At 33.8% G+C, this 24,084-nt stretch overlaps 1 protein-coding gene across 1 annotated transcript in view; it reads left to right on the top strand.

Moving 5' to 3' along the window:
* LOC126508315 (solute carrier organic anion transporter family member 6C1-like) overlaps positions 1–24,084 on the top strand; it is an 85,543-nt gene that overhangs the window by 29,832 nt on the left and 31,627 nt on the right. The window contains exons 7-8 of the mRNA XM_050153506.1: positions 6,585–6,729; positions 20,262–20,457. Coding sequence (XP_050009463.1) covers positions 6,585–6,729; positions 20,262–20,457 — 341 coding nt within the window. The remainder of the gene's footprint in view (positions 1–6,584; positions 6,730–20,261; positions 20,458–24,084) is intronic.

The raw sequence follows: 24,084 nt of genomic DNA, 5'->3' as shown, positions 1-24,084 counted from the left end.
AAATATATAGAATATGCGATATATTCATTTTCAAAGAATTCCAGAAAGTGTTTAAGTTCTTTATTTCTATTATGACCCACTTTATTCAGTAGAGCATTGGTTGTTCAGTTCTCAGAGGTTTGTAATTTTTTCTTTTGTTTCTGCTGTTGGTGATATCCAGTTTTAATCTGTGGCAGTCTTATGAAATGAAGGGAGTTACTTCATTTTTATTGTATCTATGGAAACTTCCTTTGTATTTGAATATGTAATCCACTTTGCAGAAGGTTGATTACATATTCCATGAGGATTACCTTTTCCATGAGGTACAAAGAAGGTTTGTTGTTTTGTATTTGTGTTTAGCATTCTATAAATACAGTAGCCTCATTAGATTTATGACATCTGTTATCACTAGCATTTCTCTGTTTATGCTGTGTCAGTTTGACCATTTATTGCTGAGCATTGCATATTGAAGTCTCCTATTATCAGTGTGTGAGGGTCAATATGTGATCTGAACTGAAGTACTGTTTCTTTTACGAAAGTGGCACATAAACATTTAGAATTGAATGTCATTTTGCTGGATATTTCCTTTGATGAATATGTAGTGCCATTTCCCATTTCTTCTGTTTAGTTCTGATATTAAAGTCTATTTTGTTACATATTAAAATGACTATACCAGTTTGCTTCTTAGGTCCATTTGGTTTGAACACCTTTTACCAACCCTTTACCCTGAGGTGATATACAACCTTGATGTTTCTTTAATTTGGCAGGTTAGATCCTGTTTTCACATCCAATCTATTAGCTTGTCTGTTTATTGGTACTGAAAACCATTCCTATTATTTTGTTGTGGTTGTTCTTTGTGGTGGTGGTGGTGAGGGTTTGGGGGTGATGGTGGAGGCGGTGTGTTTGTGTTTGTGTGTGTGTATGTACTGATTTTCTTTTTCTTTTTTTTTTTTTTGCTCTTGTGAGATTGTTTATTCTTTATGTTTTCATATGTGTAGTTAATCCTTAGGTTGGAGTTTTCCTTCTATCCTCCTATTTAGGGCCAAATTTGTAGATCTTGTTTAATTTGGTCTATCATGAAATATCTTCTTTTGGACATCTATGGTGATTGAAAGTTTTGTTAAATATAGTAGTCTGAGCTGACATATATGGTCTTTTAGAGTCTGCAAGCATATCTGCCAAGTCCCTTCTAGTGTTTATAATCTTCTAGTTTAATTCTAATAGATCTGACTTCATACATTACTTTGTCTTTTGCTCATCAGCTTTTAATATTCTTTCTTTGTTTTATATTTTTAGTTATTTGACTATAAAATGCCTAGGGGACTTCCTTTTCTGTTCTAATCTATGTTTTGTTCAGTATGATTTGTATACCTTTATATGCATCTCCTTCTTTAGCTTATGATTTGTTGGAAGAAATTTTTTGGGCTTTAAGCTAGATTTCTACTCTTTCCTCTATTCCTATTATTCTCCTCATACTTTGTTGTTCCATCATGTGTCAGATTTCCTGAAATTTTATATGCGTTTTTTAGATTTAACCCTTTCACTGACCAATATATCCATTCATCCTATCACATCTTCAATGCCTGAGATTCTTTCTTCTCTCTCTTATATTAATTTTGTGAAATTTGAATTTGTAGTTTCTGTTCTAATTTCTAAATTTTTCATTTTCAAATTTTGTTTAATTTTTTTATTTCCATTTCAGGTCTTGAACAGTTGTATTCATTTCCTTCCAGCGATTTTTTTTTACCTTGGATTTCTTTAAGTGATTTAATTATTCTTTTTCAAAGGACTGTTGTAGGAGTCCTCTTGTGTTTCCAGCTGCCCAGGCTCCCAAAACAACCACATAGAAACTATATTATTTGCACTACTGTTTGGCCAATAGTTTAAGCGTATTTCTGGCTAACTCTTGTATCCTAAAATAACACATCTCTATTAATTTGTGTATTGCCATGTGTCTGTGGCTTACCGGCAAAGTTTCAGCATGTCTGTCTCTGCTGGTGGCTCCATGGCTTCTGTGTCTGTGTCTGTGTCTCTGTCTCTGTCTCTCTCTCTCTCTCTCTCTCTCTCCTTTTTTTCTCTGAGCATTTAGTTTAGTTTTACATGCCAACCTCTATTCTGCCCTGCACAGACCCAAGACATATTCTTTATTAACCAATGCTATTCACAGCATACATAGGGGAATCTCACATTATAAGGACTTCTATCATCTTTATACATGGTATTTTTAAATGTCTTTTGCTTTTGCTACAAGGAATAAAAATGCTTATGTTGTTATATGTAAAGTAACCCAATCATATGTAAATCTGTTCTTGATTTTTGAATAAAACCAATTCCATTTTCCATAATAGCCACACCCCCACTGACTCTGTATAGCAGTTTCTTTTCCTCTATCCTTGGCAGAATTATTTTTATTGTTGTTGTTGATGTTTAGTCCTCTTTGATAATAGCCACTTGTTATCTCTGAGGTAGAATGTCTGCCAAAGAACCTTATCAGTGGATAAGTTTAATTTTGCTCAGCATTATGAATAACTCAGTTTCTCTTGGCAGAGAAGTCATGGCTATCAGCAGGTACAGGTGTCTGCAACTCCGGCATCATCTTCTGTCTTGTTGGAGTAGAAAGCAGTGAGGAGATATTGGGGCTAGGGTCTGATATTCTCAGCTGTCCTGGTGGGGGCATACTCTCTCCAGGTAGCACTCCTCCCTGACAGTTTCCAAATCTCCACAAACAGGACCAAGGAGCAACCAACTAGCTGAACTTGTGGAGAGAAATTTATGTTTAGACCATAACATCATTCTCACTGGTATTAGGGGTATCTCATTGTAGCATTTATTTGCATTTTCATAATGATTAATTGTTTTTCACATTTTTTATTATTTCCCAGATATTTTTTATATTTGTTGATACATATTCAGATTATATGTCCAATTTTAATATGATTACCTTTGTGTTGTTACATTTCTTCAGAATCTTACCCATTTTGTGTGTTGATCATTGGACAGAAGACTATGTGGTAAAGGCTTCCTCCCATTCTACAGGTTACGTTTTCAATCCAGTGGTTGTTTTCTTTCCTGCACAGAAGCCTCTAGGTTTTTAAATGATCACACTTATCTACATTGCTTCTGTTTTCTTTACCTTTGAAGTCATAGATGAAAAAGATCATTGCTCATACTGATACAGGGAAGCCTTTTTGTTCTTTCTTAGTAAATTTGCGGTTTCTGGCCTTACTTTTACATTTTAATCACATTTGAGTAGGCTTTTTCTACAGAATGAAATTTGAGGTCAAATTACAGTTTTGTGCATGTGGACATCCATATACAGAAGAATACTTTTTGACTCTTTATCAAAAATCAGCTTGCTATAGATGACTGATTTTTTTTTTTTTTGGAATACCTGCATTGCTTTACCCTTGTCTGACTGGACTCTGTGTCTTCCTTTCTGTCTATGTCATTCTGCTTTGTCTTACTGTGGTTCGGTAGAATGTCCTGATATCAGGTATACTGACACCTCCAGATTTGCTGTGTTATAGATTAATTCAACTTATTGACAACTTTTTCCTGCCTTATGAATTTCAATATTGCTTTTAAAAGCTCTGAAATAGCGTCTCTAGTGTTTTTGTTGAGGTTGTATTGAATATATAGATTACTTTAGCATTTTCTAGCATTAATTCTTCTATCACGATCATGTATGATCTTTTCCCTTTTTTGTATATGTGTGTACTTCAAATATTGCTCTTAATAATAAAAACCCAAAGTCAGGTATCAGGGTAAACGCTAAAAGATCAGAGAAGTAAAGGACCAGTCAGTGTCGCCATGATTCTCAAACAGAAAAGGGACTGAGTCCCTATCTCTTCCTTCCTTATATTCCTCTCTCTGCCCAGCCATATGACTTTCAGTCTGTCTGTACAGACCTCCAGAACTCTGTGGTTAACTAGTAGCTAGTTCTGTCCTCTGATCTTCAGGCAAGCTTTATTTGTTTAAGTATAAACAAGAAATCACCACAATGTTTTACAACTGTCATCGTAGAATTTCTTCATTATCAAGGTTAAACTTATTTCTGGGCATTTTCTCTATAGCTGTTTTATTGTGAGTTCTTCCATGATTTCTTTCACAAAAAAAGCTCATTTGGTTAATTGAATGTTATTAAGATTTATGGATCAGTTTTTTAATTTACAAATTTCCTGAATTAAGGTATTGGTTTTAACATTACTTTAATATTACCTTTATGTTTTTCTATACGTGAAAGCATATAATCTTTAAACAGTGACAAATTTGACCCTGTCCTGTACTTATCATTTACATATGTTTTATCTAAATCAAAAATTGGATTTGTAGACTAAAACGTTGTGGCAAAATTATAAGTGATTCAGGAATTCATTTCACAGCTATGCCTAAATATTTCATAAAGAAAATTGAATGCGACCTATCTGTATTAATAACATTCGGGGAAATTGACAGATGTATAATGCTAATGCATGAAGGCTATGTTTATGTATGAGACATTTAGTTCAATAATTTATAAATTCAATGCACTAATACTCAATAACATGGCATATGTATTTTATATATGTATGTNNNNATATATATATATTGGTTTTTCAAGACAGGGTTTCTCTGTAGCTTTGGAGCCTTTCCTGGAACTCCCTTCGTAGACCAGGTTAGCCTCGAACTCACAGAGATCCGCCTGCCTCTGCCTCCCGAGTATTTTATATTTTAAAGAATAACAAATTTTGTACATGCATTCAAATGAATCATATTTATAGGGCAGACTACTTGACAATTGGTTATCTGTGTGTATAAATACATATATATTAAAGAAATATTTTCTATGGCTTAAGTAATGAAAAGAATATTGTTCAGTGTATGTTATGATGAATGTAAGAATTCCTGTCTCATATTATATAACACAGATACTTTGCAGGATTTAGAGTTCTTTAGAGAAATTAAAAAGTAAATGTTGACAGAGAATATATGTATAAAACAGAAGTGGAAATGTGTTCTAAGTAAGATTTAACTATTGTAAAACACAGAATAAAAGTTAATAGGTCAGATAATATAAAGTCAAGAATGTTTGTTTTGTGAATGAATCTATAGTATATGAGTGTTGGCTACTTAAATAGAAGAAGGTAATACTAAGAATGAATTGGTAATTCTTAGGAAATCTACCCAATCCATAAGGAGGTATAGTAGAATAGCACACATAAACACACAAATTGGACTTCTAAATTATATAAAGAAATCACATATTTTTGTGTATTTATGTATATGTAGATATTCACATATGTTCACATTCACATGCAAATGAATACACATACATATGAAATTCAGATGGCTCAGGTGTCATTCCTCAGGTACTATACATGGTTTGTTTCTTTGTCTTTTTACTTTTTTGAGAGACACAATGAACTGGAACTTGCTACATAGGCTAGAGTAGCTTACCAGTAGGTCTCAGGGACCATCCTTGCCATTTCCATTTCTCAACACTGATATTATGAGTGTTTGCAATTGTGCTTGGCCTTTTGTATTTTAGTTGATAGACTGAGTTCAGGTCCTTGAGCAGAACAAGCACTTTGCCAACTGATATACTTTCCAGCATCCCCAAATTCACATATATATTTGAAAATATAGAAAGACAAAAGAAATACTATCTTATGTATTTCTGTATGACAAAATTCTTGAGGTCTACAAATGTTAGCAAAGGTTATCAAGTGTTTCTAATTATGTGATCTATGCCACTGATAAGTAAAACTGTTTTCTGTCATGCTACTAAGTTTTGTCGTGCAGAAAACGTTTTTACTTATCAGTGCAAAATTAGTATGAGGTTTTTCCTCTCAGCTGTACATGGGGTGACTAGTGTGCTCACAATCTGAAGGATGGATTTATCTCAAGGCTTCTTTGCTCTAATATTGGCATTATTACTGGCTACATTTTAGAACACTCACACACAGTCTTGTTGACAATTGTAAGGCCTTCCCATGCTCAGGGACCTATTGATGCAATCATACATGTCTGCAAAAGCCTGCCGAATATGAGATGTTGTTCTTATGAATCTTAGAATATATGTTGTGTTTCTAGGAAACTAGACTCTCTGGTATTAAAGTATTATTATAAAAAGATAAAACCTAAAGAAAAATTTGGATCAAAAATGAAATAAATTACTCATAAACTCAATATAAAAAATCCTTCCAAGGATGTACAATTCTAAAGATACTTTGTCATAGGACATCAAGAGTACATGCATAGGGGTTTTTATTGTAACCATATACATTGGGGAGTTGAAGGTGACATAAGTATTTAGGATCAATAAGTACATTGCAATCACATGATGCAAAATTACAGTGTCCACCAGCTGAGTCAATAAAATTCAAAATGAGTGTTTCTAAAGGGGCACTGAGAGATATTTTCAACAAGCTAATAGATCCAGAGATAAAAGCTATTTTGGCCATATAGAAGAACCAAACTACAAATCTCTTATGGAATGTGTCTTTTATGGAATTATATAGTTTTGTTTGCATAAGTCTGTTTTGACAGTAGAAAGATACTTCCGCAGGTTGGTCGTTAGCATCTAAAGACATCAAATGATTGTGATATGACCTGTTCTCTTTCAGTGTCTGGTCTGCAACCCGCTGCTGTTGTGCTGCTCTCTGTACAAAACCATGGAGTCCGTGAATTTTAAGGAAACTAGTCAATTTGTGCAACTATATTTAGAAAATCAGTTTTTGTTAACGCCCTCAGCTGCCACTAAGCTCACAGGTAGATTTTTCTTCTTACTGTGCTGATTTTTAAAATTTCCATGATGTTTATATTTAAGTGTGTTATGTATATTTAAGAAAAATGTCATGTAAGCAGAGGACACAGGGTGCAGTGTAGTTGAATGTCACTTGCAGAAACTATATAAACGTGACCACGCTACACTAGGTTAATATTTTTAATACATAAAACTTCACAATGTTGTTTTTATAGCTCACTATGTTCTAGCCTCTTCCTCTATATGCCTGCATATTTCTTTTACCCTTCTCTTTAGGAAACCAGCCTTCTCAAGCCACAATGTGTCTTTTTTTTACATGCTTCTACACATTTCATCTTGTGGGTCAGTATTAAAGTCTTTTCTAAAACAGTCATATAATTCCCTATTTATTCTTCTATTTCTTTTACCAGAAAATATATTTTCTGGATACACATTGATTTGAACTTAATGCATTGTAATTATTCCATGGTACTGCTTATGCCCTAACTGACAGAGATATGTCACTGTTTATGTACATATAATTATATATCCATTATCATGCTAAATTAATTTTAATTATTCTGAACAGTGTCACAAGGCATAAGCTCTTTGATAATGATTCGTATTTGTAAATGTTTTTTGTGTTTTGACACTAAAAAGTAATTGGTATTGTTTACATTTTTAATCTTAAAAGAGAATTGAGAATTTTGCTCTTTAAAAGACTTCTATAAAATAGCTCTAAATGGAAGCATCAAAAGATTCTATAAAAATAGAAAAGTGATGAAAATAAAGTTGCATTATAGCCTATAAAACTTCAAGCAGTTTTTCAGGACAACTAGGGCTACACAGAGAAACCCTGTCTCAAAAAGAAAAAGAAAATCAAGAAAACAAATGAAAAACAATATAAAACGAACAAAAAATCAAGATGGTTTGTTATAGCATTTAGTGTAACCTGTGAAGGCACAGTTAAAAATATTTGCATTAATGTTTAATTATACAGAGGGAAAGAAAAATATAGTAAGGAATGAACACAAAAAGAATATGGGAAAAAACAAAAACCAATCTTCATAAGTGCATAACCCTGATCATCAGCAGATTATTGAGCAGATTTTCTTGTTCAGTCTCAGATTTCATGGTATGTTTATATATTGATTGTTTCATCTACCTAAATCCTCAGCCCGCGTATAATAGATGTATTAACAATTGCACACTCTACCTTTGGCTTAGTAAGGATGAACTTTCATGCAATTTTTGTATCAATAGCAATGCCTTAGATTCCTCTAATCTAATATCTAACCTAATATCAGTCTGCAGGCAGAGTGAAAGGCTTCTATGCCAAAGCTTTGACTTTGTCAAGTGCCTCATAGTAAGTTATATTGCGTTTTGGGAAACTGTCTACTTTAGAGAGTATTGTCCTTAGGATTTCTGAGAAAATCTCCTAGAAGAGTTTTCCTCCATTCCTCTTAGTCTTTTGTCTCATAAAACCACCTCTCACAAAGAGCTGTTGCTTAGGGAGTGATTTGATTCTTAGCTCTCTAAGAGAGTCTCTCTCACTATTAGCTGCTAATAACTTCATGACGTAGATGTTCTTGCCCAACTCCTATTGTCATGCTGGGATGAGGTCTCACTCTGGCTTGCACAGGTTTTGTGGATACTATTGCAACCTCTGTGCCTTCATATGTGCCTCTGCCTTGGTGTGTTCATAAGATGCTGTTTCTTTGTAGCTACCCACTGTCTGGATTTTTACACTCTTTCTGTTTCCTGTTCCCCAATGATCATTGGGCCTTGGGAAGAGGGGCTGTAGTGTATTTCTTCCATTCAGAGCCAATAATTCTTCAGTTGCTTTCTTCTTTGTCTTTTTGAATGAGATGTTATTACATTCAGAATGTCTCTATTTCCTACACTATCATTCATGTCCCTATTACAGCAGTAGATACATCTTGCCATGACACTCATTCATAGTTCTTGGAGTTAACACCTTGGTATGGGTAATAACTACTGTTCTCTTCCAGTAGTGTTTGTAGGAACTTCTGCATTATGAAAGCTAGTCATGGGTTGAAGCATCCATGTCAGTACCAGTTGAATTTCTCCATGTTTTGTAAATCAGGTTAATGATTTCTTCAGAAACAGGGATTTATTGTCAAAATCAGTGAGTAAGCAAGAACAAGGGCAAAAATCTGGGATGTTTGGGGGCTTTGTAAGGCCTTATTGTCCAACAATTCTAACCAATTTTTCTGAGGCACAATTCCGACAAAAATGTGTAAGGGGGCTAGGCAATATCTGTACTCATAGTGAACTGTGATCTAGAAAACACAGGGCACGGTACCATGACTTCTCTTAGGACTGGAGAGGGAGGGGAGAGGGGGAGTAGGGAAAGTGGGAAAGAAATGGGAGGAAAGGAGGATGTGGAAATTTTTAATAAATAAATAGAAAACAGAAACAAAAGAAAAACCCAAATCCTAAACTTAGAGACCTCAAATTTTTTAATAATTAAATCACTCGTCATTCTCGTTATTTTCTTAGAAGAGGTTATTATTATACATGATAACACAATTTTATCTTAGTTGTGGAATGAATATTGTCTTTGTCATCTAAAATCATAAGCTAAATTTGCTTTGCTCTGAAGTCAGAGATAAAATCTCTATCATCTCTTCCTGTTGACAGTAAAAATAAATGTTAGCAAAGAGTTTAGAAAAAAGAACTGCTTCAGTATTCAGTATGTAAATAAGATTAAGGCTTATAGGGGGAAATTATTTAACAAATACACTTGAAGTTATACAATATAGGAAGAGACTAAACATTGTCATAATGGGAAGAAGTTGCAATATATATTGCCCAAATGAAGCTTTATTTAAATATGGAGACAAATATTGAAAGGAAGAAGATGCAAAACACATGTATAGCCTATGTAAACATCGACCAGGATTAATGCTGGTTAAACCACAGTAATTTTAGGTGCAATGATAATGCAAGCAAGATTTATAGATATTAGTGATCATTCATGTCAATAAGTGTATATTATAAAATTATAAGTGGACATGCATCAATAACATTGTTTTAATAGATATAAAACAAAAACCATATAAAATAAATTAAATGACCCTCATGTAACTCCTGTTTCTTCTCTACTTCTCTCTCTCTTTCAGTTAGTTGCTAGAGTTTTTCATTCACATCTGGTATTCTAAAGGAAAAATTACTTTCTCACGAAGGTTCTAATTGTCCACTAGTCTGAAGTCCCTTAAATTAATCCCAGTCCATGATAATTACTTGGAAATTATTGCTCACACTATATATTTCACTTTCTTTTAAATATATTCATAATGGCTATATAAAATATCCATATTTACTTTCCATGATATGTTTCTAAACATAAAACAAAACTGCATTTACATCTACTAACAAGTTTATTATGGATGTGTTTTTATATACTTAATTTAATGACCTCATAGTTTGAGAAAGTGTATATATATATATACTTTATATACATATATATAGTATTTATTTACCATTTCTGTTTTTATGTATGTATGTGTGCAATGTCTTGCAATAACACACACTTGGAAGTATGGACACATCTTAGGGGAGGTATCTTTTCCTTCTACCATGTGAGGCCCAGGGATTGGCAGCATGCCTCTATATTCTTCTCGTTAGCTTGAATTAATCTATTGGTAAAGCTTTTGACTAAATTTGTTAGTTGAGATGGGATGTAATGCAGCCTAGACTGGGCTTGAGTTGAACTTGATCTGCAACTGAGGCTTCAAGTCTTCTTCCTTCTACTTGTAGGTGCTCTTTGCCATTTATATCCAGTTTAATTGGTTTTGTTTCAGTTTATCAAGCTTTCATTTCGAAGCTTTGGGTTTGTTTCATAATCTCTCTTTATTGAGTTTCTTTCTCTTATTTTTAATTATCTTCATTAACTTATACTGTTCATCTGTTATGAATTGCTACTTTTCATATTTTTTCATACTGAATTTCCTCATAAGCTCATATGGACAGTTCTTTATTTTATATGAATGGATTTCATAATATGCTGAATTATTCTTTCAGTGTGACTTAGAAATAATTGATTTCTTTTTTATTTAAGGTTGTGTTTATTTACAAAATATTTTATAATGCAATGTATTTCTATGTTCATTGTTTGTGATCACAGTTTGGCAGCAGGGATTACCATGCCCAAGATCAGAGTAAAACATCATTTTTGCAAATCATGATAGGGTGGAAAAACTCTGTCATTTCAAGCATGATGTATGCTGTATATATGTTTTATTACATTGGTTAATAAAGATGTTGTTTTGGTCAGTAGCTTAGCAGAATAAATTCAGGCAGGAAAACTGAACAGAGATATAGAGAGTAGGCAGAATCAGGGTAATGCCACGTAGCTGCCAATGAATAGGACATAGAAAACTTACCAGTAGACCAGAGCCTCATTGCAGTACATAGATTAATAGAAATGGGTTGACTTAAGATGTAAGTGCTAGCTAAGAATATGCTTGAGCCATTGACCAAACAGTCTTGTAATTAATATAGCTTCTATGTGATTATTCAGGTCTGGGTGGCTGGGAAATACAAATGCTATCTCTGCAGCATTTGTATTTCCCAGATGAGGAGGCATCATAAGTTTTGGTATACATTCTCAATGGTGACTCCTCCTAGAGCCATAATAGTTAGGATGCACAGACTTCCAAAGACCCCATTCACAGTAAATTTGTTATTCACAAATAATTCTTAGGTTGGTTGCTATATTCGTGTTGGAGGGTCTATGGGATAGCTGAAGGTGCTTCATGGTGATTGTTAACAATTAGAATCATAGATTTCACTGTGTGACATTCTATAATTAGACTTACCTGTCACATACAGTCTGTCCTGCTATCGCTCTGGTGTTGAATATAGACGTAGAGGTGGTCAATTATGTTTTGATCTCTATTGCCCAAGAACTAACTTCAGCTGTAAAGGGAAACTACACACTCATTTCCCTACTGCCTACACTCGAACAATCAGGCATACTTCTAGTTAGCTCTTACAGCTTAAATTTCCCCATTTCTATTAATTTATATTTTACCACAAGTCTCATGGTTTACTGGTATGGTTCCTGTGCATGTCTCCTTCAGCAGTTACATGCTGTCACTCTGATTCTGCCTTCTTTCTCCCTGCATTTTGTTTAGTTTTCCCCACCTAGTTCTATTCTGCCCTGCCACAGGCCAAAGTGGCTTCTTTATTAACCAATGGTACAGAGGGGAATCCCACATCATCTCCCTCTTTTCTGGCTAAGTATAAAGGTTTTAATTTTAGCATAGTAAAATTGTATATACAAAAGAGGTATCAAGCAAGAATTACAATTTTAATATTTTTTTGTTTTATACTTTTGTTTCATATCTAATTTATCTTTATCATAACTAAGGAAAGCTATCTGCCTTCAGCTCCACCAATTACCCCAGAAGGATATAATATTACATAAGTAAATAGGAAGTGCATTGTAAGCAACTTCCAAAACTCAAGAATTGAAAGAGTAAGTTCATTGCCTGCACAGTTACAGAAAGTTCTTCTGTAATGTTCTGTCATCCATCTTCAGTCTACAGGCCCATGATATCTGGCAGACTTTTCCATGAAGCAGGAAATTTGAAAGAGATATTTTTGCCTTTATTGACAATTGATCAGTCACTTTCTTCTGTGACTTGAAGAATGTCTAGTGGAGTCTTTCATGGAGCAGGTAACCTGAATGACTCTCTCAACTTCTTCATTCAATTTCAGCAGTCATTTTTCTGTCGGTTCTGCATATCCAGTTTATACAGCATAATACCAAGCAGCCCAGGCAAGAGTAGTTTCTTGCCCAATTGACCAGCCTTATCACATTGAAGGCAAATTGTGTAATGATTGTTTTCAATGACAATCAACCTCCTTGAAGTAATTGGTGTTGCCAGAAGCAGACATATCACACTGTCGAGAAAAGTCTAAAAGTCTAAGTTTTTTTTTTTTTTTTTACAAGGTTTTCTCTGTGTATCTTTTGTGCCTGTCCTGGAACTAGCTCTTATAAACCAGGCAGGCCTCAAAGGATCCACCCACCTATCCCTTGTGAGTGCTGGGATTAAATGTGTGTGCCATGTCTGCCCAGTTGAGAAGTCTTAAATTCTTAAAACATTTTTAATGCCAGATTTTGTATATCTTTGAAGGGTTTGAAGAACACTATCTGAAATATATCTCTGAACATCTAGAAAACACAACTAACATGAATACAGTTTGACTATTATATATGTCTATTAATCTGTATTTAATAATTATACATTACATTCTAAATGAGAATGCTTTTTTAAAGATTTATTTATTATGTATACAGTGTTCTGCCTGCGTGCTAGAAGAAGTCACCAGATGGTTGTGAGGCACCATGTTCCTGGGAGTTGAACTCAGAATTTCTGGAAGACTAGTCAGTGCTCTTAAACTCTGAGTCATCTCTCTAGTCACCCCAATTCTGGAAGCTCTTGACCCATAACACTACCACATAATTGGTGGCATGTGGCATGCGGCCCACAAACTCCATTTAAATGCCCAGCATCCTGAAAGAGCCAGCGAGCCATCTCTCAAAGAAACCTCACAGTTTTTGTTGCTAATTCTGAGTCAGGAAGCCTTCTCTTAGAGGAGCCATGCCTCTGCTCTCTGCCAGAAAACAGAGACTATATGAAAAGAAATGCAACTACCAAGAGACTGTGGTTGGCTCCTGATTTTGTAGGTCTAGAAGCCCTTGTTTTTTCCTTCAGCTTTTTTAGGTATTATGTGAATCTGTGATCCATATTGAGCATCACTGTATAAATGGAGACTGTGCATTCATTTCCTGTCCACCCAGACCCAAATAACCACACAAAACTGCATTAATTACAACACTATTTGGTCCATGGCTCAGGCATATTCTTAGGTAGCTCTTAGCTCTTAAATTAAAATTTTCTATCAATTTATGTTTCACCAAGAGGCTTCTGGTTTACCAGTATGGCTCTTGTGTCTGTCTCCTTTGGCAGCTACATGGTGTCACTCTGACTTTACTTTCTTTCTCCCTGCATTCAGTTCGGCTCCCCCCTTCCCCAACTAGCTCTATTCTGCACTGCCATAGGCTGAAGTAGCTTCTTTATTAACCAATGGTATAGAAAGGAATCCTACATCATCAAGCCTCCTCTTCTATAATCTGTATTGCTGTAGGGTTGTATACTTTCTCCATTTCATCAAGTAGAAGGCCCACTAGATTTCAAGAAGACTGGTTTACAAGTTAACTCTTCAGAAAATATAACTTGGGGCACATTAACATTTAAATGTATATCAGACCCTGGAGTTAATTCCCAGTTGTTGTGGGATGGAGAAGAGACAAAGGGAAAACAACTTTTTAAAATAATAAAAATAGATAAATAAAACAAGAAATTGAAAGGCTGGAACTGTCACTTAGTTCTGGAACACTTGCCTAGGATACATGAAAATCTTCATCATTTAAAAAACAAAAGAAGAAAAAAGTTAAAAAAATGTAAAGGATAAAAATAGAAATAAAAAGAAGGTAAAATGAAACCCTAGAAAGGAAAACAGGGAAGAGAAGAAAACTCAAAAAAAATAAGGTAAAAATGATAAAAAAAAATAACAAGAAATAAAAATCCATGTTAAAATGAAAATAAATGTAGGAAAAATTAAGTGAAATCATCTCCCTGGCTAAGATCTCTCTGGATCTTCTAGAGTTGAAAATGTCAATGAGCAAGGTGAGAAGAATTTTTTTCCATCCTATGGAGGAAAAAACTGGTGCCGAGTATTCCTATTCTACCACCTTGGACCTGAATTTGAATTTTTATTTTCAGTTATGTTTTCTTATCCATTTCTCTTGCTTTTATTTTTTAAATGTCTCCTTTATTTCTTACTTCGTTTTGTTGTTGGTTATTTTTCTTTTACTAGTACACTTTAGTCTTTTGTCTTTGGGGTTCCCACCACCCACCTCTCAAATAAATCACAGGGAGGCTTATACTTAATTATGAATACCGGGCCTAAAATTGTCATGTTTCTAGTCATCTTTTCTTAACTTAAATTATCCAATCTATCTTTTGCCTCTGGACTTTTATCTTTTTATATTTCTGCATAGATTTCTTTATTTCTTATTCCATGACTGACTGCATAGCTGGGAGGTTGGCTTCTTGAGTCCTTTCCCCATTTTCTTGATTCTTTGATCCTCCCTCTCTCCAGATTCTCTTCCTCTTTATTATCTCTGCATGCCAGCCCTGCCTAAGCCTTTATTCTACCTTAGTATTGGGCATTCAGCTATTTATTAGAGCAAACAGGTGTTTTAGACAGGCATAATAACACAGCTTCACAGATTTAAACTAATGCAACATAAAAGAATGAAACAGATCTTTTCATCATTAAACAAATGTACCACCGCATAACAAATGCAACACATCTTAAAGAAATATTCCACAGCATTCCCCCTTTGTCTAAATAAAAAGGTTTTATTTTAAGCGTATTAAGACTATATACAATAAGAACAATTATCAAGTAAGGGTTATATTTACAATGTCTAATGCATTTGTGTCTGACAAATTTGAAGAAAATACTCCTTTATCTAGTCTTAGTGCATCCAAAGTTTTATAATTAATTTATTTTCCATCAAAACTAAGGAAAACTACAACTATAATTTTATAGTCTTTTACTTCATCAAAGGTCCCAGAAGGATATAATGTTATTTAAGAAAACAGGAAGTACATTGTAAGGGAATTTCAAAACTCTAGAAATGACAGAGACATCTTACTGCCTGAACAATCAGCCAAAGTTACTCTGCAGCATTGGGGCATCGATATTTAGCATACAGGCCTGGAGGATCTGGTAGACTTTTCAGTGAAACAAGAAATTTGAAGGACTGTCCCACCTTGTATTGCCAGAGTGCATCAGTTACTTTCCTCTGTGACGTGCAGAATGTCTGGAAGATTGTTCCATTAGGCAGGAGCTCTGAAGGACTATATCACTTTGTTTTGGCAGCATGCAACAGTTGATTTCCAGTGGGTTCTGTGTATCCACTTGATTCAGCACACAGTCAAGCAGTCAAGGCAAAAGCTGTTTCTTGCCCAAATGGCTAGTTTTGCCACAATGAAAGCAAGCTCCTATGGAGTTTCTTTGATACCCATCATCCTTTTATGAAGTAAATTGGTGCTCCCAGGAGCAGATGTGTCTCATTTTCATGAAAAATTTTAACTCATTAGATATCTAAATACCATATTCTATAGGTCTTTGAAGTTTTTGAAAATAATCTATCTATCTAAATATAATATCTATATTGAAAATATCTATCTAAATATAACCAGGAAACATGCTTACCATGACTACAGGTTTATTATAGAGTAATTACTAAACCCATTTTTAAATTATTCATTACATTTTTAAAGGAGCTGCATAAACACAATATGCAAATATGAGTGGAAACATAAATGCAATATATTGAAAATAATTTTAAATTTTTAACAACATACCAAAATGCATAAAATGTAAAATATCTGAGATTAATAGTTGTCTTTTTATTCTAAATTCTTATATTTCTATATTCCCCTAAATGATAACAAATATCATTAACCCACTAAATTACCAAGGAGCACCTACCCACTTCTTGGGAATGTGCGCATCATACTTTTCAGACTGCTTCCTTTTGTCTGAGTGTGAAGCATCTTTAGGGGTCCCAGAGAAAATTGAGATAATTGCCAAGTCCTAGGTAGACCATTGTGGAATCTTTTGTCAAAATTCAGGAAGTCTCTCTTGATCAAATATGATCCATATTAATCCTGAAGGAATCTACAGCCTCTCATTTCCTATGGAAACAAAAGCAAAACCTCTTCTCCAAAGCATTTTTAACTTCCATTTGACAAATACATTTTTGATTGCCATTCTTAAATAGCTAGATTAGTTTATTTCATCAGTTCCTAGTTCAATCTCATGTCTCTTAGCAGCTGTATTTATTTATCTGCATTCAGAAAATTCAGAACCAAGACAATGCTATATAGGATCCATATTAACTGTGTATTTTCCTATGTTACATGCCTTTTTTATTTTATAGTACTTTTACTTTCTAAGACATTATTTTATTGTTTTTCAATTATCTCTTCCTCTCTATGATGTCTATGCCCACATTCTTTCTTTCTTAAGCCTATGCACATTGTAAAACACACTGGAACTCGTTCAGAAGGTTTGATTTTTTTTTCGTTGTTGTTTTAATCTGAATCTTTTTTCCTATAGAAGTTTTATCCTGTTTTCATCTTGTGAGGAAACTTTGAACTGTTAAGCTTCTGTTGGGTCCTTGGAATGGCACTTGTGGCTGGTTCTATATTCTAAGCTCATAAGAGCCATGCCTAAAGCTTGTGACCTGGTCAGAGTTGTCTTTGACCAGGAACTACATTCAACCTCCCAACTTTGGAATGTCAGTGCAGGATGCACTATGGCAGGTGTTTTTTTTTTTTTCTTAGATTTTTGGTTCTACTTTGTGTGAGAAAATGTTGTTTACATTTTCTACTCTAAGACAGAACTTCTTACAGGAGGTGTATCTTATTTTTTCCTTTTTCTTTTCAATCTTTCTTAGGCTCCATGCAAATTTGAGCCTCACATTGTTATATCAAAGTGTGATTGTTTCTTTTTTATCTTTTGATTCTTTGATCTATAGAGTGTCCACCAACCAACTCCCAAATAAATCACACTGAGGCTTATTCTTATATATGACTGCCTAGCCTTAGCTTGGCTTATTTCTACTCAGCTTTTCTTGAAATATAGCAGTTATCTTTCGCCTCTGGGCTTTTATCTTTCTATACTTTTGTATTGATTTCTTTACTTTTTATTCTATGGCTGGCTGTGTAGCTTGATGGATAACACCTTGAGCTTGTCTCTCCCCCTTTTCCTGTTTCTTGATATACCCCTGCCCAGATTTCTCTGCTTATTTATTTTCTCTGAAAGCCAGCCCTGACTGTCCTTTCTCCTGCCTTGTTTTTGGCCATTCAGTTATTTATTAGACCAATAAGGTAATCTAAACAAGCAGAGTAACACAGCTTCACAGAGTTAAATAAAAGCAACATTAAAGAATGTAATAGGGACAAAGTGTGTATGAAAAGGCCTTAATGAAACAATTTCATTGCATGCTAATTACACTTTGTTCCTATGGATCTGACTCCCCAAGTCCTTCCTTTTCCATCGCTTGTCCCTCTCCTGTTGTTCTCTGTTCTCACCTCTAATAATTCCCCTCTGTTTTGATGAAATAAGCATTCTATGATGTGCCTCACTTAGAATCTATTCATTTGAACCATCCTAGTCTCATGACTAACACACACAGACATACACACACACACACACATACACCATAAACACATACCACATACAACACCCAAAAGCAGGGATTAAAATATTTGATCTGCATATGAAAGACTTATTTTTGTCCCTATGGGTTTAGCTTATTTCACTTAGCTATAATGACTTCTAGTTCTATCCATCACTGTCTAAAAGTCATGATTTCATTTTTCTTTATTGGCAAATTAAACTTCATTGAAACATTTGTAACTCATTTTATTGTCATTGTTACTAATTATTGTTAACTTATTTTTGAATATCTCTTTTATTTGTTGATAGATAGGCATGTGCCATGTCTTAACTATTGAGATCAGTGTAGCAATAAAAATGTGCAAATATATCTCTAGTAGGATTTGGATTCCTGTGGGAATATAGCCAGGAGTTTGATTAGTACTTTGCATTTCTTCTTTTGAGAAAAGTTTATTGACTTCATTAGCTTATTCACTGAGTAGAAGATCAGCCATATTGGTATTTAATTTTGCAATTCTTTTTGAATCAATATATTTTCATAAGAAGGAGAGTCCCAAAAGAACATTGTTAGCCTCTTAGCATGATTGCTAAATAAACTTATTATCTTCTGCCTATAGTATAATTACCTGTATTATAGCAGTTATAATAATAGCTATATTGTAAGGTCTTATGGAAAAAGTAAAACAAGATATCAATTATTATGTATCCATACATCCTGAGATTTAAAACATACTCTAAAATTGTTTTTTAGATATGAGATTCAAAGATGTGCTGTTTCCATAAAAATAACCTATTTGATTCATAAATTTTATTTTTTTCCTCATATTTCAAAAAGACAACCCAGTTATTGAAGGCATAAGTCACGAACAATGCCACACCAGTTTGGAATTATGATTAAAAGGGTGGTATTTAACTTACAGATCACAGTCCCAGACAACAGCCCTCTGCGCAACCAGGAAGGAAGTCTAATTGCTGGTGGAGCAGGAAGTGAAGAGAGAGAGCAGAGGAAGTTGCCGCTTTTTTAAAGGGAAAGAGACCACGCCCCAATGGGCTGGTATCACAGCAGCTATTGGTTGGAGGGGCGGAAGGACCTCCCGCAACAAGTTATTATTTTGGTTTGAATTTGAAAGGCCCCTCATTGACTCATTATTTTAACAGTTGAACCTCCTTTATAGTGCTATTTGGGAAATTATAGAAATTTTAGAAGATGTAGCCCACTGAAGGGAGTGTGTCATTAAGTGTGGGTTTTGAGAATTTTTAGCCTTGCTCTACCTCTGGTTCTCTGTCCCATCTTCCTATGTGCCATTAGAATGTGGACCATCATCTTCCTGGACATGTTTTTCCTTTCTGATGTTATGACTCCCTGCACTGTATCTCTCTGGAATTCTAAGCCAGAATAAAATCTTTCTTGCAAAAAAAAAAAAGAATGTAATACATGTTTGCATCATTAAACAAATGTTTTATAGCTATATAAAACAAATGTGACACACTTTAAATTAGTATTGCATGACATTTTTTCAATTTTTCCGTTTTAATTGAACATTCCATGTTATGTATTATTATGGCATGGTTTAATCTTGTGTTTGTGTTGTTATTAGTATTTTTTCTCTACCTGTTACTTCTTCACACAATGGTCCTCATTTGGATATGATTGGATTGTAGAAATGTGTGAGGGCACTTTGTTATTCTGAGTCCTTTCCGTTTCTCTATTCCTTCTCTTTTACTGTTTTTACTTTTCAGCTTATATTCTCCCTGTGATTTTCTCTTCCAAATATTTTATGCTAAAGTAGAAAAAACATAGCTGATCTTGGATATTCTGGATACTCACATTGTTAGACTGTTCATGTTGACCATCTATGAGAATTCTCAGGTAGTAGGTTGATCTGACTGTTTGAGAAAGCCTGTTATTTCAATTAAGTCTCTTACAATAAGCATGCATTCAAATAGCTAAGTAATAATAGCGCTCAATAACTTCTATGTGGTATGGACTAAGTTCCTAGTCTGTACTGGATAGTCAGTGCTTTGAAGCAACACATCAATATTTCTACCACAATCCAGTAAACCTTCAATGACTCCATTCCCATGCACAAGATTATATATATCATAAAGTCTAGGTTTATTCAGATACCACATCTTCTAGGTTTTATGTTTTGTTTTCTTTTTAAAATCTGTATTAGATTAAAGGGATTGTCACATATGTGTAATATTTCTGTACTCTCAACAGGTTCCTTTTTAACAGAATTTTTTTTCCTTTACTCAGGAATGATGGTATTTCCAGGAGTTGTAATCAGCCATTTTCTGGGAGGTATAATTGTTGACAGATTGGAAATGTCTTGTAAGAACAAATTAAGATTTACAGCGGTGACATCTTTTGTAGGATTTATGCTTTATCTATTAATCTTCTCTGTAAATTGTCAAACAGTGAAATTTGCAGGAATCAATACAGATTATGATGGGTAAATATGTTTGATTTTTAACTCATAATCAATGAAATAATTTCCAGAAAAATAATCCAGTAACAACATATATTTATATAGTTCTTGGATTTATTAAATATATAAATGAAACATATAACACAGTTTTACTCTGTATTAATGGTATATAACTAAGATATATATATTTGTCATGTAATCATAAATGATTTAGAATCAAAATTTGAACTTTGTGTTAAGGTATGCAGCAAGTACAAGATGATATAAGAATATGTATATAGTGATGTGACACTTTGTTCTTGAACTGATCTGTCAGCATTCTTGTGTACATAAAGGGTGGGTTTCAAGTATCTGTGAGTTTGCACAGGATCACTTTAATTTACATATGTAAAAGTTTAAAGCATTTGGCATAAACCAAATATCAATAAACATATAAGGAGTGTTTAAATCGTGTAACATAATTGTGGAGGTTTGAATGTCTCATTATTCTCAAGCACAAATAACCCAGTTATATAAATCAAAGAAATATTAGCTTTAAACTGGACTATAAAATAAGTGAACCTCACAAACTTTAATCAATATTGTACCTAACACCTATTAACACATATTTTTATCAGAAAGGGAAACATTATTTATGATAGATTATTCTTTAGGTAATAAAATATGTGTCAACATATGATAAAAATTGAAAAATAATTATATGTGTTCATTTTGACAACAAAAATAATAAAGATAATAAAAAATTAGAGACTAGTAAGATAAACTGAAAATAATGTACAACAATATCAAAACACCAAAGATAAATGCATCCGCACATGTTTTTAAAGCAAAATAGTTGAAACATAAGCAAAATTTTAAAGCATGACATAAAAGCAATAAATTACAAGTCTATAGCAAAGAATAATTATGTCATAAATACAGAAAGACTTCAACTAGGCCATCTAACAATGCAAGCAAAAGCTGTGTAACTGGAAGAAATTAGTAGAAATGAAAAAAAAAAATACCAGAAAAAAGCCAACCAGTGGTAGCACACGTCTTTAATTCCAGCACTCAGGGAGGCAAAGACATGCAGCCTGGTCTACAAAGTTGGTTCCAGGACAGTCAAAGATATACAGAGAAACCCTGTCTTGAAAAACAAACAAACAAAAAGAAACCCCAAAAAACAAAACAAAACAACAAATCAGAAAAAAAGAAAGAAAAAATGTATTATGTATCAGAAGTAAATGAAAGTGAAACTTAAACATACAAAACACAACACTCCTTTAAAAATATTTATTTTATTTTTATTCATGTGTATCTATGTCTAGCACACGTGTGTGCTTCTGGCAGTAGAGCCAGAAGAGCACATCAGATTCACCTGACCTGGAATTACAGGAATTTGTGAACAGCTGACTTGGGTTGTGAAAATGGAACTTGGGTTCTCTAGAAGGAAGAACAGCAAGAGCTCTTAACTGCTAAAACATTTCTCCAGAATCCAAAAGATTACTTCAAAACAACATTGTTTTTTTTTTTTTTGAAAAAAAGAAACAGCATTGTCCTTCTTTGAACTAAACTAGGAAAACACAGAAATGCAAGTAAATGAAATTAGAGACCACAGAGAGCCAGTAGAGCAGACAGCAGGAAGTCACAAAGAGCTTAGAGGAAAGAAATAAATGCAGCCATGTTCCATCAATATGTGAAAACACATACACAAATATACTAAAAGCATAGGAGTGTGTACTTTTCATGTGTACATTGTATATCAATAAACTTCATTATAACACATACAATATTTACTTTTAAATAAATTAAAAAGACAGGAATTTAGAGATCAGTACTTCAATCCTTCATGGGATTCCAGGTTAACACAGTTACCTTTATGCTTAAAATTTTATGATGTGAATGTTTTTAATTTGGCTCATTATTCACATCTTTATGGCTTCAACACCTGTGTTACAATGTTAGTTGGAACTTTGGGGATGCTATCTTACTTGAGAACATGAAGATGAAGACTTCAGTTTCCAGTGCCAGTACTCTTTAGTCCACGTGGGGATACACTGAAAAAGTGGTCCTCTGTAATCTAGTAAGTACGTAATCACTACATATGGAATCGGTTCCTCTGGGATTATTCTAGTTATTGTTTTCTCAATTTGACATAAGCTAGTAGCATCTGAGAGGAGAGAGCATACATGAAGAAAATGCTTCCATTAGATGAACTTCTAGGATGCCTGTGGAGCAATATTTATCATTATTAATGATTAAAATAGGAGGGCACAACCATTTTAGATCATGCTACTATGGGAATTGGACCTGGGTTATATAAGGAAACAAACCCAGCAAACTAGGAAGCAGCACTCCTCCATGGGTTCTGCCTTTAGATTCCTGCTTTGAATTCATACCTTGACAGTGATGACATATGATATGACAGTTGTAAGGAAAAAAAAATTCTTTCCCATGTTGTTTTTGGCCATTATGCTTTATCACAGCAATAGAAACCCTAACTATAGCTGAGCATAGTAGCTTAAACCTTTGAAACCAGCACGAGGAAGTTCAAGGCCAGCCTACCTACAGACAGATTGAGTTCTAGGACACCCAGGGCGACACAGAGAAACTCTGTCTCTAAAATGAGGAGTAAACCAAACCTAAACAAAACAAAAACCCTAACTAAGAAAAACTTCTTCGTCCTTGATTTCACAGCCCTAGAAATAACTGCATTGCTGGAAGCTCCTAGCCTGTGATGGTTTGTTAAAGCAGAAAGAGTATACTCAGGTGATGAAACACGAAATGATCAAAATCATTTTCAACATTTTCTTTTCAAATTATATGAATAGTTTTGCTAAATTAACTATAGAAAAATAAAGGGATATTTGCTTAAACTTTATTAGTAAAACTATGTTTATTTAAGTAAAATATGGTTGTAGAAAATTAAAAAGGCCCTAGAATTAATATACTTAGTTGAGGATAATTACAAACCACAAGCTAAATAGAAAAGAATCCATAATTCTCTGTGACTGAGGTTGTAGGTCACTGATTGTCCATTTGCACAATTAGTACATGGCTAGAAAATCTATGCCCTCACAGAAAAATACATATATACATAAATATACCTGCAACAATAGAGAAACTACCTACAAATGAGTAGAAAAACAGTTATGATAAAAGAACATGTTGCTTAAAATCATTATAAAAATATAATTTTCACATATTATATAAAAAGGCTAGAAGTACTTAAAATATTATTATCAATGGTGTAAATTAAATGATAAAACTCTATATTGATTATTACAATATATTGGTGAAAATAATTAGAGACATTTTTAAAGGAGAGCTACTCCATGATCTTAAACTAGAGGATTTATTTTTTATGAAGATTTTGACTCCTTTCCAAATTTCTGCTATGTATTTTGTGTAATGATAACAATCCCATCAGGCTGTGCTTTGTAGATATTAGCAATAAAATCCTATATTGTCATTGATATTCAAGAACCTAAAAAAACAAAAAGGTCAAAAATAAACAAAATTGAGCCTATAACTCGTGATCTTAGAGAAGCTAAATAAGAAGGAGAACCCAAAGAAAAACATATAGGCATCCTCCTGAATATTAACCTTCATCAGGCAATGAAAGGAGACAGAGACAGAGACCCACATTGGAGCACCGGACTGAAATCTCAA

The sequence above is a fragment of the Alexandromys fortis genome, unplaced genomic scaffold (assembly GCF_014885135.2).
Source record: "Alexandromys fortis isolate MF-2015 unplaced genomic scaffold, M_Fortis_MF-2015_v1.1 scaffold_61, whole genome shotgun sequence".
Lineage (NCBI taxonomy): Eukaryota > Metazoa > Chordata > Mammalia > Rodentia > Cricetidae > Alexandromys > Alexandromys fortis.
Note: the sequence above shows the minus strand (reverse complement) of the source record. Positions and strands in the feature narration are given on the sequence as shown.